This window comes from Typopeltis vanoorti, chromosome 16 (genome assembly GCF_054136105.1).
Source record: "Typopeltis vanoorti isolate ZY-2024b chromosome 16, IOZ_Tvanoo_1.0, whole genome shotgun sequence".
In the NCBI taxonomy this organism is placed as follows: domain Eukaryota; kingdom Metazoa; phylum Arthropoda; class Arachnida; order Uropygi; family Thelyphonidae; genus Typopeltis; species Typopeltis vanoorti.
The window spans coordinates 42,965,669-42,983,865 of NC_143564.1; the positions used below are offsets into that span (position 1 = coordinate 42,965,669).

An 18,197-nucleotide genomic window follows, 5' to 3' on the forward strand; every position below is an offset into this window, starting at 1 on the left:
TGATGAACTTGAAAGAAAGATTGTCGAATCTAGAGAAATTACCTTAGATTCTTCCCATATCAACAACAGCCTAAGTTTCAATCTGTCTGATGCAACATTGCCTCTGTTCAATACTGGTGCATTCGTGACAGCACGTTAGTCAACTTTTATTTGGAACTCAAGCTCGCATTACTGTTTTCAAAATGTGCTACTGTCTTTTGTACTAGTACTGTTAATGCAATTTTTAAGTCTCTGTTATTTTTTGTATATTTCTTTGATTGTGATACCTGAAGAAGTTGATCCATTCAACAAAGCTAGTAAACTAGTAGTATCTTTTTAAATAAACCATGTCACCTCTTTACCTCTCAGTCTCAGTCATTTAAACTAATTTATAATATTTTCTACTGAGTAAAAATGAACAATCACAATATATATATATAAAATAATGAATGTTTAAAGCATTTGAGATATATGAGGTCAGTATGTTGTACCTGTTAATTGGCCTGTTCACTGGCTGGTTTACCTATTTACTATATAGTTGGAGGAAAAACCTTACCACTTCCTCATAGATGAGATTCAAATTTATGTTTTTTTTTTTAGCTGAAAAAATTTGGCATCAGTAACTCTTCGTAGATAGCCAGTTTCTTCCCTTTGTTATCACTGGAAATTAAGTTTTCAATTTTAAATTTCTGGATTTAATGATTGCAGCAAAAGAACTACAGCAGTTTTGTATTCCTAACCTGGTTAGCTGGTTTTATTGTGTAAGCTGTATTGTTAAAAAAACGTTTCCAGGAGGGAGAAAATGCTACTTACCTATACTAAGATTGGCTAATTTAGAAAAAAAAAAAAAAAAAAAGGGCGGGGGAGTGATATTTACCACCTCTTTACTCGCCAGGTGTCATTCAGTTACTCTGCTTATGTCATCTTTGCTGTTTTGAACAGACTAGCCATTCTGCCTTGATTAGAATTCAGAAACATCAAGACTATACTATATTTTTGTAATATGGCAAGTGTGGCCTTGCTTCTCATGCAGTTAACACTAGGCACATAGTTCTTTATGTGCAAAGTTCTTCATTCCAGCAATTTCAAATTTGATCATGTTTTCCTTGAAACATGTGGAATGCTATGAAATCATCTGAACCTTAACCACTCAGCCAGCATGCCAATCTTTAATTTTTGGGAAGTGATCACCATTAATTCTTCATGTTTTTTAATAATTATTTTAAAATACTTTGTAATCTGTGCAAATTTTATAATTGTTCCTTTGAACTCTGATAGTGTAATCATGTACTTCAACTGCAAGCAAGATATGGTCTATTATGTACATACTTTGACTCATTCTTGTGATTCATGTTTTGAATATAGATACTGATCTGTCTCTTAGATGATGTCCATGTAACATTAGATGAAATATATTGGAGTCTTTGAATAAAATTCTATATATATTTTGTTACAAATGTAAGCTGTGAAAGATTTTAAATATGAAATAAAGATATTCTTGACCTCTCTATGCAAGGTATCTCTATTTTTTCATTTACTTAAACCACCACATTCTCCATGTAACAAAATTAGGAATCTACAAAAATCTACTGCTTGTATGATATCTATTACATGGGATAGATGGGTTGCAATGAAAAGATCCACATGTTAGAACATATAAAAATAAATAAATAAATAAAATAATCATGTCTAGCATTCCAAACAACAAATGAATTATTATTCTGTTAGAACATATAAAAATAAATAAATAAATAAAATAATCATGTCTAGCATTCCAAACAACAAATGAATTATTATTCTGTTACAACAAGCTTGATACCAAAACACCATCTTCTTCCACAGTCTACTACCCATTTGTCTACAATACTTGTAAAACCATCGTTAAAAGGACAAAGTCTAAATTCAACAAGGATAAATGTAGAAAACTTGCTGCTTATGCCACTGGTAATTGATATCAATGGCATAAGCATCGAGTAATTGATACCTTTGGCAAATGACCACCTTCTGGTCATTTGCCAAAGCTGTTAGCACAACTTTTGTCCATCTGTGCAAATCTATATATAGATCAGTTTGGAAAAAAATTGGGATTAGAAACTAGTCATGGAGCTGTGATCATGTTAGCTGTCATCATAATAGCTGGACCCTTCAGAGTATTTACCAGAAAATGATAATGATTACTTACACTTTCTACTTTTTTCTGTATGTTTTAGAAAAAAAAAAAAAATGAAGGCATGAAATAAGTGTCACTGATACAGTATTGAACATAATTTATTGCTAAGTAAAATTTATATAGTTTATATCACAAATTCTATTTTTCAGATAAACCTATAGTGACAGTTTTTGGGAAGAAGGACAATTATTACATGCTTAATCAGATACATGTTCTTTATTGTGATATCAAGGGATACCCATTGTCTGAAGTCCATTGGAAGTTCAAACCCTTTGATAGATTTGAATGGATTGAAATAGAAGATAATAAAACCTATCCAAATTCAGATATTAAACTTCAGAAGATAACGAAAGGAGCTGATTTTGTTCAGTATGTTCTTCAAGTGAATGCCACCATGTCAGGCTATTATATCTGTGTTGGTGACAATAAAATTGGAGAGGATAATATGACTGTATCGTTCATTGTTACAGGTAAATGAAGTAGCTATCATTTTCAGTTATGTTACTTTATAGAACTTACTTTTTAATTACCAGTTTATTTAATTATGAAATAAACAATGTGTCTGTTTCAAATGTGTCCATCTATTAAATTGATTTAAACAAGTTGACATCAGAATTTTAGCTAGACACATTTGAAATGCTGCATTGCATGTTTTGCTATAAACTGATGTTGAATATACTCAAAAACTGCTGTTGGATTTTAGAAATCCAAAAGTAGTATATGAGTGAGAGCATATACTGAAAATTGCACTGCATAACTCACAAGGCCTGATCAGATGATAACATGCCAGATGATTGGAGTGAATGAGTCATTTTACTAGTCTATAAAAAGAAAAAGTACAATTTCCAGTGACAACCTCTTATTCTTTTCCTGTCTCTCTCTTCTCTTGAATAATCTCTTCTGTATTAAGCTGGTAAAATCTAACAATATGATGTCTATCATATCACCTCTTCACTTATTCATCAACTTTGTAGCTTACACTCCTTCAACCACTCCTTATAATCAACACCCTAGTCCCGATATTGTCTCGTCTCATCTCTGCATGATTTCTAGTTTTCTCATTATTGAAACTTGGTGACTTAATCTCTGTGTAGTTGTCTGACATGGTCTGATCACAACCTTATCAAGGGGAAAACAGTTACCTATTCATCATATACATTCTCTTTCTTATAGAAAGAGAATGTATATGACAAGTGGTCTTTAGAATTTATTCAGTGCCCCACCCCCAACGTCAATGACATATCAATTCTATGCCCCAAATTTCCTCCTCTTCTGGACCAGAGTTCACTAATGCAGTATGCACCATTGCATTTAGAATGCACTGTTTGTTGCAAAATGTACATTTCTTTAAATCTTTTTTAAAGAGACTTGACATCTGCATCACTTCTTAAAACTTTACCAACATTACCTCATCAGCAAACAATTGTCTCCTTTCCAACCATATGCAATATTAACAAATCAGTGAACAAAAGCAGCTCAATAAGATTAAATACTTTGGCACTCCACTTAGGTACTCTGTCTTTTAACAAGGCTGCTCCACCATATAAAACTTGCTGGTATTTCTCAGACAGTTCACCTGACTGATCAGTATTCATCCCCATGACCTTCAGCTTGTACAGCAACTTGCACAAGGCATTTCGCTAAATGTCTTTACGAAGTCCAAAAATATCACTTTTTATAGTGTCTTATCCAACACATTCCTTTTTTCGTAAAATGAAAACATAATGTGCTGGATAAGGGAGACTATATAATGGTCAGTATGATGGTCAATATGGATATTTGCACTCTCTATTCTAGTTCTAACAAAGCTCTTCAGTATCTTTACTCACTTCAGATAAAATGACTGTCCTATAAATAATAAATTACACGATAACCACAGTAATTAACTTTAATGAAATGAAAGTACAGATATTTCGTACTGAAAATAACAGTACATCATCAGCGTGTAGAAAACAAGCAATCAAAGGAACTGGATTACAAAGTACATACAGCAGTCGGTGGTTTACCAGTTAAAAGCTGTTGCCGTGTGCTAGAAATTAGTATTAATAAATAATATTATTAAAATATTATTAAAAACTATTTTTGATCCGTTCATCCCCACCCCTCTCATTGGTTTTGTTACGTTGATGATATCTTTGCTATTTGGCCTCATTCTGAAAATGAACTTACCACATTCCTGCAACAGATCAATAGCCTTCACCCATGCATTCAGTTCCCCATGGAAAAAGAAAATGCTGGTAGTTTACCATTTTTGGGCCCCCATCTTACACACACAGCCACTGGTAATTTATTAACCAGTGTTTAGCAAAAACCTACCTTTACTGGTAGATACATTCATCAAAGTCTGCTCATCACTTGATAACACCAAGTCTTTAATTAATAGAGCACATAAGTTATGCTCCTCTCCCTCAAGTTTACAACAAGAATTTCTCATTATTAAAACTTAATGGAATTTAATGGTTGCAACTCTAATCAAATCCAGCAGATAATTGACTCCTATGTTCAAACACCTCAGGATTCTTCAACAGACTGCAGAGATCCAATCCCTTATATTTCTGCCATCTCAGAACCATTTGGTAGAATTTTGAAGACGTATCATCTCATTCCCCACTTATTTTTTGATCAACAAAATTTCTCACCTGTTGCCATCTACAAAAGACAAACTGGCACCTCTATCATTAGCTGATGTTTACCTGATACCATATGGATGTAATCTAACATACTTTGGACAAACAGGCCATTCTGTAGAAAAAAAGAATTAATGAACATCAATATTATATCGAATACATGAAACGTCTGGTCTGGCACAGCATAGTATTGACACTAAACACAATATCCAGTGGGATTAAGCGTGTCTTCTCCATAGAAGTAGGTTTAAATATGAATGCCTTTTCAAAGAAAGTTGCAAAGTCCTTTTACATCGACCAAATCTGAATTGGAATGATTGTTTCTCTCTCTCCCGATAGTTTAGGAGATTCTTATCTTATGTAACCATGAAAAATAGTTTTTAATAATATTATTTATTAATACTTATTTATAGCATGTGGCAACAGTTTTTAATTGGTAAACCACTGACTGCTGTATATGTACTTTGTAACCCGGTTCCTTTGATTGCTTGTTTTCTACACACTGATGATGTACTGTTATTTTCGGTACGAAATATCTGTACCTTCATTTCATGAAAGTCAATTACTGTGGTTATTGTGTAATTCATTGTTTATAGTCATGCCACAGGTACCTTTAAAGATTAGACTGTCCTACAAGAATCTTCTGTAGGGCCACCACTCTTGTGCATTGACATTGTTTTGTCTTCCTTTCAATCCTTTGAATTCCTCCCTACAAAATGTCCATTTGTAGAATGTGCAGTGATATATGTGACTTCAATATGATATGTGAATTTGATAGACAAAAAGACCTATGACTGATGGATGGCAGTTGATTGGATTTGGAGTTGGATGTCTAGAACAAGTTTTGCTCATTGAAAAAATTAAAGTATGAAATTAGGGGACTGAGACAGTTGAGGGGGGGGGGGTAGGCAAGCATGTATGTAGTTAACTATGTGGCAAGTGAATACTAGAATTGGAATGATAATACAATGATGAATGCAGTTCCTCTAGTCCCAGATGATTGGGACTGTCATTAAAGAATCATGGTCCAAAAGGAATATTTCAGTTTTTAAAACCTCTTGTGAGAAGCCGTAGGAATAAACTTAAAGAATATCTGGCATGTTTAATTCAGCTTGGTCAAAAATTATCATTAGCGAGATTTAGTTGACAAAGAAAAATATAATTACAAGAATAGAGTGCAAAGGATATTTTTTTTTTTTTTTTTTAATGGAGGAAGGAGAGAGAGAGAGAGAGAGAGAGAGAATAGGATGGGAAAAGGGATATTGCTGATTATAGCAAAACTGTAACCTACAGAATGGAAGTGGATAAATTGTTTGCTTCTGTGTACTATAGAGTGCAGTGGATGTAGATGCCATGCATGGGAAAATTAGTTCAGTGAGCATAAGGTGAGTAATTATTATGAGGATTGACTGGTAACATAGACTTAAATGTAGACTTAAGAGAAAAAAACTTATGCTGAAAAGGAAATAAAATTTCTTCAGCTACTGAGAGTAACTCATATTTACTAAGAGATAAATACCCATAACCAAGATGTCAATTTTGACTCCAAGTAAGAAGAGTAGTCATGCATTCTTGACATGGAAGGTGACTTAGCATGTTGAATTTTCATTTAGGGAGGGATGTATGCTTAGCATGCCTAAAAAACAGTAAGGGAGGAATGTTTGTGCCATGGGAAATGATCAAGGAGTATTTAAGGAAAGCATTATCAGACTGCATATCCAGCATCAATGAGCAGAATATTTAAGGAGAAATGGAATCAGGAAGTTCATAACCAGTACAAAATATATTCAAGAAATGTAACAACTTGGTAAGAGTTAAAAGTGTGGAGAGATAAAATTTTTAATCTTGTGTGAAACCATTGCCAAGCTTACTGGAAGTGGCTTAAAAAATCAGTTTTTGGTTGCTACAGCAAGGTTTCTGGATTATAAAATAACATGCAAAAAGAATCACAGCCTTCCATATATTGGAGCACAAAAAAAATTTAGTGATTTTAGAAAGATAACTTTAACGAATGCAGATAGTAGGGAGGTAGCAGAAGTAGTTTATCCAGGTGTAAATAAGTGGTGATAATATAGTGACTGATGTTAGAATAGAATAGGAAAAATGAACCAGAGGTGCTTAGGATATTGCAAAATCATATCGTGAATACAACTTGGAATTGAATGGAATATCGACCCATGTATTAGAAAAAGTGCACAAGAATTGGCTTTGAATCTGATCAGGTGTTTTAACACTGACTTGTTCCCAAGGCAGTAAAAAGATTTCAAGTTAGTTCCATTAAAATAAAGGAAGATCCAATATAGCAGTAGTAAATTCTAGACTAGTCATTGTGTCATGAGAGGTGATTAAAGAATTGGAAAAGTTGGTTAAGGGCAGAATTCAGAAATGGATAGATAGGAATGCAATGCTGTATGGGGACAGCATGGCTTTGTAAAGGATAGGTCTTGATTAGTAATTTATTCACTCCCTTTTATAATAGTGACAGCTGAGATGGATAAACAAAATGACTACATCATAACTGGGATCAATTGTAAAGGGTGTAGTATTTTCAGGAATGATGGATAGATGGGAGAGAAAGTTTGGGGTGGTGATATTACTAATGCTATCTAATGATTTCAGCCCAGTTAGAATAGAAACACAAGAAAGCAACAATAGTAATAATGTCCTATTTAGTAGTAAATTTGAGGCTATCTGGTGTGAAGTAGAGGCTGGCACAGTGAAATACATGGTCGGTGTTGCTACAGACCTGGTGGTTCAGTTTGCTGGAGTCAATGAAATGCATTGCCAAATTATAGTGATGGGTACTAAGTGAGTAATTTATGGGTGACTTTAAATTATCGAAATATTGATTGGACAATAGAGAAAACTTGTGATAAAAATGGCAGAGAATTTTGAGATCTATTGTGAGACAACTTTTTCAAGCAGTATGTGAAGGAAGTAACTCTAGGCTAAAGAGTGTTACAAATTCATCATACCATCAGAAGTCAGTATCATCTAAGAATGTGACTGTTTTGCCACAAGTTAGTGACAGCAATCATGCTGTACTCACCTGGGAAATAGCCACCTATATGATGTTCCAATTACAACAGGTTGCATGATGAACCACAGTGTTAGAAATTATGATAAACTTAGTAGAATACTATGTTGTATTTCATGCTATCAATTGCTGAAAGGGTAAGATGTCAGCAATGCATGCGGAGCTTTGAAAAGGTGTTTAAATGAAGCAGTATCTGAATGTGTCCCTAGAGTTTGAAGATCAAATAGGATGGTTGAGAAATGGATGTGCAACCTTATTGAGCAAGAGATCCATAAGAAAATGATGATGTGGAAAATATCATAAGAATAAGAGTGAGAAGAGTTATGAAATATATAAAGCTCAGACTAGAAATGTTATGAGTATTATATGCAAAGCTAAATCAGATTATGCAAAGAAATTGGCTGTACAGGCTAAAGACAGTCGAAAGTTATATGTCGCAAGTAAAAGAAAGAATGAATGTGGAAGAATAACTGTACTAAATTCAGTTGATACACTTATGTCAGAAGCATAGTGAGTGCTAAGATCTATCAGCCAGGTGTATATGTAACATGGTGCACAATGCTACCACTACACTCAGTGAAGACAGAGAGAGAGATATGAGTAAGAGTTCAAGAACTGTATTATTATTCAAAATTAAATGGATATTGAATACCACATTATTTCTTAGCTGAATAAGAAACTCAAAGGTAGGAAATCTAATCTAAGAGTTTCATGCTGAATATATTATTATTATTACTACGGGCGACTCCAGGGAGTCCTTAGACTCATCGAGGGAGGCCCTAAACATCATGTCCACACAACTATATGACATTCTCATAGTATCTATCATACCTTGCCTTGAACTCACTGACCATCATAGCACCCACAACAGACTCTGGCAGCTTATTCCACTCATTTACTACTCTAAAAGTAAAGAACCCAGCTCTAACACCCATGCTAACCACACTCTTGCCCAGCTTCCATAGGTATCCCCTAGTTCTCCCACCACCAGTCCCGATCTCAAAAATATCCTCTGAATTAATCCTGTAGAAACCCTTTAGAAATTTGAATGTCTCAATCATATCTCGCCTTTTCCGCCTATCAACTAATTTCTGCAACCCACAAATCTTCAACCTATTCCCATATGGTTCATTCCATAGACCTGCTATCATCTTGTTCAATCGCCTCTGGATCCTCTCCACTTCCTCCCCATCAAGAAGAAATCTAGGTGACCAAATCTGGGCACAGTAGTCGAGATGAGGTCTTATCAAGCTTGGTACAGAGGTACAATAACTTGCTTGTCTCTGCTCGTCAAAGTATTTTTCAACAACCATTTATTTATATAGAAAACTATATAAATAAAGATCAGTGAGTCCAAGAGTAAGCCAACACCCAGTAGTGCAATGCTAGGATGACTCGAAGTAAAGGTGGATTGAGCTCTGATCACTGTTCTTAGTATTTTCCCATAATGTAAAACACAGCTCCTAGGAGATGTATTACTGTTCTACATTATGAGAGAAGGTCACTTCCCAGACCAGTTTCGACCTTTTTTTGAGGTGTCATCAGTGAGTAGGTAGACCTAGATGTAATACTAAGGTTTCAATGGTCAGAACTTATATCTTTACTGTACAAGTTGCCAAAAAAGGTGCACAAATACAATTTCTGAATACAATACAGTTCTTTTCGGCTAAGAAATAATGTGGTATTCAGTATCCACTTAATTTTGAATAATTTTACTTCGCCAAAGTGAAGCCTGTTGGCTCTTATTTCAGTAATTGTATTTGTGCACCTTTTTTTTTTGGCAACTCGTACAGTAAAGATATAAGTTCTGACCATTGAAACCATAGTATTACATCCAGGTCTACCTACTCACTGATGAGACCCCAAAGAGGGTTGAAACCGATGCGGGTTAGGCTTGGGTTCTGAGAGGCTCTGCTTGGGGATAGGTTTTTGCTTGTCTCTAAGTGGGGCCACTGCTGAGATTATGGCTCTGCTTGGTGGTGGGGGTGAGCCTTCCACTGGGTAGAGCCAATGCTGAGAAGTTCTTCTCAGTGACGGGGTGAGCCTGTCACTGAAGTGGAACAACGCTGAGATGGGTGATCTTTCGGGATCGCCTAATTTTTCACCTATACAAAGGTCTGGGTAAAGTAAATATATAAGTTCTGACCATTGAAACCTTAGTATTACATCTAGGTCTACCTACTCACTGATGAGACCTCAAAAAAGGTCGAAACTGGTCTGGGTAGTGACCTTCTCTCATAATGTAGAATAATACATCTCCAGGGAGTTGTGTTTTACATTATGGGAAAATACTAAGAACAGTGATCGGAGCTTACTCCACCTTTACTTTGAGTTGCCCTAGCATTGCACTACAGGGTGTTGGCTTACGCTTGGACTCGCTGATCTTTATTTATATAGTTTTCTATATTTGGCATGAAACTCTTAGATTAGATTTCCTATCTTTGAGTTTCTTATTCAGCTAAGAAATAATGTGTTATTCAATATTCACTTAATTTTGAATAATTTTACTTTGCCGAAGTGAAGCCTGTTGGCTCTTATTTCAGTAATTGTATTATTATTATTATTATATGGTATCTTCATGGAGAGACTCAACGTGGAGACCCACATTGTTTATACTCACAAAACCTATCATACCTCTGCTTAAGCTCATTTACTGTCAGAACACTCAACTAATTCTGCCAATCCATTCCATTTGTTCATCATTCTCCAGGCAATAAATCTAGTTTGTACACCCTTCTAACCACACTCTTACGTAATTTCCATCGATGATCTCTAGTTCTCTGACTATTTGCCATATATTAAAAAATTTCCTCTGCATCAATTTTAAAAATCCCATTTAATATCTTATAAGTTTTTATCATGTCTCCCCTCTTCTCTGCCTATTAACTAAACTTTGTAATCCACACACCCTTAACCTATCCTCATAGGGATCATTCCACAGACCTGTCACCAGCTTGGCCACTCATCTCTGAATCCTCTCTACTACTTCCTGATCCCCAAGAAACCCAGGTGACCAAATCTGTGCACAGTAGTCAAGATGTGGCCGACTCAACTATTTATTTTGCCTCTGTCACCTTCCTACTATGAGCACTGTTTAAAGTCATCCTGACATCATTTTTCATCTTAGTTGCTGCATAATGAAAAACTCTCGGGTTTACTTTGGCCTGCTCAGCTAATTTTCTCTCCTGATTTGATTTGGCCTTTCTTACCAAACTAGTCATCCTTCTTGCTTGCACTTTGTACTGCTCATGAGTATGCTGATCACCTTTTTCTTCATATTTCCTCCAGAGTGGTTTTTTTTTTGCTGCTCTTTATAACTCTACTCATTCACTTAATCCACTCTTGGTTTATTATTCTGACATTCGGTATGCAGTCTGCTACTACTTCTCTTAAATAGTCTCTCACCACTTCCCATGCACCATGACATTCTTTATTTGTATCTTCTCAAGCCATGGCACTGCTTTAAGATGCCTCCTAAGTCTGTCATAATTACCAGCTTTATAGTTCATCATAAACCCTATCTTGACAGAGAATTCCACGTTTAGCAACTTCCCAGAAAAAGACTATATGGTCACTCTCCCCAATTGGAGGCAAAGTGGTCTACATTGGTTCAGCCAAATTGGCTAGGCCCTTGACATGTTTGTATAGCTTAAGTCTCAGCTGAGGAAAGATCCCACAGGAATGAAAAGAATTTGATAGTTCCATTGTTCAAGAGTGGTGCAAGAACTGATGTATCTCACTACTAACTTATCACTATCTCTGGAGGTGTGGTGAAGATCTTGTCTACAAAAATGAGTTGACAAACAATCTATGCCAAGTATAATAAAATTAGTTTAATCCTTTATCCAAGTGTGAGCAAACAAGGCCTGTGCCTGCAAGTATCTTCAGGACTGGGGTAAGGTGGTACAACACCAGGGCAACTCGTTGCAAAGGTGGAGCAAGATACCAACACTTCTATCTCAGTATCTCCTATAATGCAAAACACATCTCCTTGCGGATATGTCTAATGTTATGCATTAAGGGAAGGGCCACTACCCAGACTAGTTTCGACCTTTACTGAGGTAGAATGGGAGTTCATGCCTTTCATCACTGGCCTCTTTAGATTTAAAAAAAGTCATGCTGAGAGTCAGCTTGATAGTGAGAGAGGAGGAGAAAGATAGAGTGGATAGTAGTAGATAGTTAAAGAGGCCTCAGTCGATCTACTTGGCCTGACTTAAATGCCAGCACCAAGCAGATCTCCGACATTATCTCCCTCCATCCGTTCTTTTCAGCTTTTCCCAGTCAGTCACCTCTTCAGATGATTGCCCGAGGAAAGTGGGGAAAAACAAATGAAAGAAGCAACACATGAAAAAGGAACTGGTAAATAACATTAAAAGTTACATATAACAATTTGTAAGACAGAACCAAAGAAATGAGAAACTAGGTGAATTTTGAAATTTCAACCTGAATGATCAGAAGAGCGGTGAAAAGCCTGGCCTAGGTGATGCAGCCCACAAGGAGCTGCACCACCTCGATGTAGGCCTTCGCAGCCCAGGTTCTCAGGATACCCCCCCCCTCCTGTGTGGAAAAGGCATAGACTTTTTTCACAAAAAAAATTCTAATCTGAAAGAGAGAAAAGGAAATTCCCTGCCCCCCCCCCCCCCCCCCCCCCCCGAGTCTGGCAGCTGTATGCGAGGAATCGACTGACTTGTCAGCCTGTTAGGCAGGGCTTAAATCCGCCTGCTTTCTATTTTTTATGGATACTAAGGATGTGATCGTATAACTTTTCTCCGCAGAAGTAGTTTAGCATTCCTAGGCCTCTGTACAATGCTGCTCCCACGTCATCCTTTGCATCAATAAATTCTTCGATTTGTTCTGGAGTGATTTCGTCTATGTCTTCGATAAACATATCGTTCCACTCTGCGCTTACCCCTTTAGGCCCGTTTTTCCCTGTGAGGATAAGTAGAATATCCCCGAATGTTTCTATTCCGTTTTGTAAAACCTTCGCATCCTCAGGGAAGTCTTTTAGCAGATGCAGTATCGGTGCATTGGCTTTTGCATAAGGGTACTTTGTGGCTTCTGCTGTTACCTTTCCAGGTTCAGCTATGCCCGGACTCCCTGGTTTTGGTTTTTTCACATTCCCTTCTTCAGGGCTGCCTGGTCTTTTTTGTGTGATTTCTTCGCTATGAATTTCCATTTCTACTGTTTCTTCTTCTGTTGTTTCTTCAACTACCATGATAGGACCTTCCTGCTAGTGTTTCTGTTTATTTTCTGTGGCAGTGGTTTGGTCGTTGGCTGGCTCCTCGTGCTTTGTGTCTTTCCTGGATACTTCTACAGTTTTGGCTGTAGGTTTCTCTGTTACTTCAATTTGCGATGTGGCAGTATGATTCTTTGTTGCTGCCCTTTCATGCGCAGCCTTCAGGGTTGGGAAATCATTTGGTTCCGTGGCATTGACATTTTTTCCTGGTGCTTCGGTGTTGGGTGTGATATTGCCTCCTGTTTTTTCTGCCAAGTTTCTCCTCGGACAGGTGTCCACTTTATGGTCGGTAGCAGCGCATTTTAAGCATGCCAGCTGGCATTGTGCCAGTGAATGGCCTGCTGTGAGGCAGTTCTTACATTTCAGTTTGGGGCACTGGGCTCCGAGGTGACTGAAGGTGCCGCATTTATAACATTGCCTTTTTACTCCAGGGTGACTAACCATTACCCTGGCCGATCCAATCATGATAAAATTTGGGACTTCCTCCTCCATTGTTAGCGAGAGCGTGACTTCCCCCGACATCCATTCAGGGAAGTCAGCGTCTTTGCCTACTTGGATGTCTCATACTGTTCCCCATTTTGAAAAAACTTGAGTGATAATATCGTTCCCTCCTTCAAGGTATTCTAGTTGGAAACGGTCTATTCGCATTCTTTTAGCAATGCTTCCGACAAAAAATGGGTGGCAAATTTTTCCTTCACATTGAACCCCTTGCAATAGTTTCTCTCTTGTATTGGTATTCTTACACACTACTTGATATCTTCCCCCCCATAGGGGATAAAGCCAGAAATATTGTCAGCCCCGACGCAGTCTATGAGAGCTTTCGCAAACGTCCTCTTAAGGATCCTTGCGTCAATTTCGAATCTGAGGGTTCTTACTCTCGGAAGAGCCGAAGACATGCTTTAGGGAAAAAAAAGGAAATACCTGTTACACTAGGGTACAGGTGGAACACTAAGAACCAAAGAAAAAATAAACAACAACAACAAAGGGTTCTTACCAAGGCAGCAGGACTGGAATAGGAGCTCTCTCTCGGGGTCTGGTAACTGGAATCCAAGGCTGGGATACTTCCACTGTAAGACTGGACCATGAAGCTCTCTTTCAGGGCAGCTTGAAAACGTGAATCTCGTCAGCTGGGTAGGTGATCCTGAAGGTGGTGCAATACCAAAACGCTCTTTCTCTTCGATCTGGAGCTCTCCTTTAGGTCCTAGTTATTGAGGTCTCTTCAGTGGGAGCCAGGCCCAAGTGGAGATACCAGGCAGAAGCATTAGCAGGTCATCTCTACCTATAGGAGTTGCCAAATGGTGTGCCACCCTTTTTTAATAAATTACTCTGGATTTAGAGAAAGATGTTGAAAGTTTATTTTTCACTTGGTTAGAGTATAATAAAATTAGTTTAATCCTTTATCCAAGTGTGAGCAAACAAAGTTTGTGCCTGAAAGTATCTTCAGGACTGAGGTAAGGTGGTACAACACCAGGGCAACTCGTTGCAAAGGTGGAGCAAGCTACCAACACTCCTATCTCAGTATCTCCTATAATGCAAAACACATCTCCTTGCGGATATGTCTAATGTTATGCATTAAGGGAAGGGCCACTACCCAGACTAGTTTTGACCTTTATTGAGGTCTCTTCAGTGGGAGCCAGGCCAAAGTGGAGATACCAGGCAGAAGCATTAGCAGGTCATATCTACCTATAGGAGTTGCCAAATAGTGTGCCACCCTTTTTTACACTTGGGCCTGGCTCCCACTGAAGAGACCTCAATAAAGGTCGAAACTAGTCTGGGTAGTGGCCCTTCCCTTAATGCATAACATTAGACATATCCGCAAGGAGATGTGTTTTGCATTATAGGAGATACTGAGATAGGAGTGTTGGTAGCTTGCTCCACCTTTGCAACGAGTTTCCCTGGTGTTGTATCACCTTACCCCATTCCTGAAGATACTTTCAGGCGCAAACTTTGTTTGCTCACACTTGGATAAAGGATTAAACTAATTTTATTATACTCTAACCAAGTGAAAAATAAACTTTCAAAATCTATGCCAAGGAACAGCATGGGTTTACTTTATTTATTTATTTGTGTCAGAAGCAACATAGTTCAAATACTATAAATTAAAGATACCAAGAAATTATATACTTGGTTTAATTCTTTATCCAAGTATAAGCAAACAAAGTTTGTGCCTGAAGTATTTTCAGCACTGGGACAACTCGTATATAGAAGCTAATGGCTTCACACTTGCCTTAGTATCCCATAATGCAAAGCACATATCCTTGCTGACATGTATAATGCTGTGCATTATGGGAAGGGGCACTACCCATACCAGTTTCAACCTTTATTGAGGTCTCATCAGTAGAAGCCATACCCAGAAGTGATACCAAGTTTGAAGTAATGCACGAGTCATATTTTCATATTTCCATTAGAAAAAAGAAAACCGGGACGTCCACTTAAACGATTCATTGATGACCTCTAAGGTCAGAACAGGCCATGCTAGGTCTAATTCCTTAATATGCATGATGATGATATTTCCATATACAAGTAAGGTGACCTTTTGGCTATTCGTATATGGAAATATGAATTCTGCATTACTTCAAACTTGGTATCACTTCTGGGTCTGACTTCTACTGATAAGGAGAAATGTATGGAGAAATGAGTATGTAGAAAATTATAGTGCATAAACAGTGAATAAGTAGCAGTTGCATATGTAACATCATGTGCTACTGTTTCTGTTTCTCCATTGACTTTTGGTGGTTGTTGGAATAGTTTAAATCTGAGGTGCTGTTGCAGGAGCTAATTAGTGATTTTCACATACTATGCAAAATTAAGCCTTGATTCTTATTTAGGATCCTGTAGGATTAGCTTCATTCAGCTCCTTGAAGTAATATGCCAAGAAAGTTTCATTTAAATAAATCAAAATAGCCATGGACCACTTGATGGAAAGGATGGTTGATATCATGTGAGCTTTTTGAGTAGATTTTGCTTTGCACTTACTAGTTATGTTGCTAGTGTTCATCCTCATGGATTTCAAAACCCAGCCAGTTTTTATTTTTGTAAGGCCTCCTAGTTATAGTAAATTTTATAAACATCTGGCTACTTTAGGAGAGAATTAGCATCTTTTGAGAATCTTGGAATGATATGCTTTTCTGTATATAGCAAATTATGTATAGCTTTCTTTGGGATAACTGTTGCAAATTAAATGATTTTTTAAGAGATTAAAGTTCTCTCTTTTTTGTTGTTATTTCTACAATTTAATAATGCTTTATTCCGTATTAGATATAATAAAGAATAAAAATGAATATCAGTGTTAATAATACTTAAGTACTTTTTTCTGATAAAAGTATAGTTACTCTATTATTAAAGTAAAAATCTTTTTCCTATAAAAAGACTAATAGTGAGCAGTATATGAATATTCTTTAAATGAACAAATAAGTAGATGCAAAACAGATCTGGATGGCAGAACTATTTAGAGCACAGGTAGACAGTTGAAATGTAGCCTCTCAAACAATGCATGTGTATGGATCTCGTGTTCTAAACAGAGATTTCTTTCCATTCTGTAATATGAATGGAATTATAAAGCAGGTGATTATGATAGTCTTAGACGTCAACTTCAGGAAGTTTCATGGAGGGAGGAATTGGAAGGCCGGGATATCATTAGTGTGTGGGAAATTGTGAAAGAATATTTGTTAGCAGCAATGGTAAGTTGTATACCACGAGTGAAGAAGAGGACACAATTTAGAGTAAAGTGGATGACAAACAATATTAAACAGGAATTGCATGTGAAAAAGAGGCTATGGAAGAGATATAAGGAGACAGGTGAAGAGAGGATGCATGAAGAATATAAGACACAGGCCAGAAGAGTGACTAGTGTGGTAAGGAAAGCGAAACTGGAATATGAGAGGAGATTGGCCCTAAGATCCAAAGAAAATCCTAGGGAATTTTTTAGCTATGTGGCCAGTAGGAGGAGAAATGACTGTGGAAGAATGATATTGTGGGATAAAAATGGGAATAGAGTGACTGATGCAGAGGACATAGTGGAATTGTTCAATGACCACTTTATTGGAGTATTTCATCCTGGAGGAGTCAGTTTTAATGCTAGAGGGATAGGGCAGGCTCAAGGTTTAGAGGTACAGGAGGAGAGTGTGTTTCAGTTACTGAGAACTCTGGATGTCAATAAAGCTTTGGGACTGGATGGTATTTCACCACGAGTTTTGAGAGAATGTGCTAGGAAACTGACAGTGCCTTTAACCTGGCTTTTCAATGAAAGTCTGGCTTCGGCAAAGGTGCCCAGGGAATGGAAGGAAGGTAAGATAGTGCCATTGCATAAGGGTGGTAACAGACTGGAAGTGTCTAATTATAGGCCAGTCTGTGTGTCATCAGTAGTTGTTAAGATCTTGGAGAAAGTAGTGAGGGACTGTATACAGCATTGGGCAGATGAGGGTAATGTTATCTGTGAGAGTCAACATGGATTTGTGAAAGGGCGCTCTTGTTTTAGCAATATGCTAGCCTTTTATAATAAAGTTACAAGAACATTAGATGAGGGAAAGGCATATACTGCCATTTTCTTAGGCTTAGCAAAGGCATTTGACAGGGTGCCACATGATAAGCTGATATTTAAGTTGCAACACATGGGTCTGGATGTCAGATTGGTCAACTGGATTCAGGATTGGCTGTCTGATAGGTATCAGAGAGTTGTGTATGGTGGAGCAGTTTCAAGGAGACAGAGGGTTACAAGTGGGGTCCCACAGGGCTCAGTACTAGGACCTATATTGTTTAACCTTTATATCAATGACATAGCCAGTGGATTGCAAGGGGATATTCAGTTGTTTGCAGATGATGCAAAGCTAGGAAGGATTATTAGTAATAGTGCAGATGTGGTAGCCCTGCAAGAGGATTTGAATAAGCTAGATAGATGGGCAAATGAATGGGGGTATCAGTTTAATGCAGCAAAATGTAAGGTCTTGAGGTTTGGGAAACATCGATGGGATGCTGCATACTCTATGGGAGGAGTTATACTGGAGGAAGTTGGGGAGACAAGAGATCTGGGGTTGATGATTGATAGAAACCTGAAGTTTAGGGGACATATTGCAAAGGTGGTGAAGGTAACACAGAGGATTGCTGCAATTATGAGAAGGACACTGACCTGCAGAGATAAGAGGGTTATCA

At 37.4% G+C, this 18,197-nt stretch overlaps 1 protein-coding gene across 2 annotated transcripts in view; it reads left to right on the forward strand.

Moving 5' to 3' along the window:
• LOC150097975 (vascular endothelial growth factor receptor 1-like) overlaps positions 1 to 18,197 on the forward strand; it is a 354,137-nt gene that overhangs the window by 137,994 nt on the left and 197,946 nt on the right. For both annotated transcript variants that reach the window (XR_016549608.1, XM_090406574.1), the window contains exon 8: positions 2,299 to 2,619. Coding sequence is in view for 1 of the 2 variants with exons in the window: in XM_090406574.1 (XP_090262700.1) it covers positions 2,299 to 2,619 (321 nt within the window). In the remaining variant the exon portion in view is untranslated. The remainder of the gene's footprint in view (positions 1 to 2,298; positions 2,620 to 18,197) is intronic.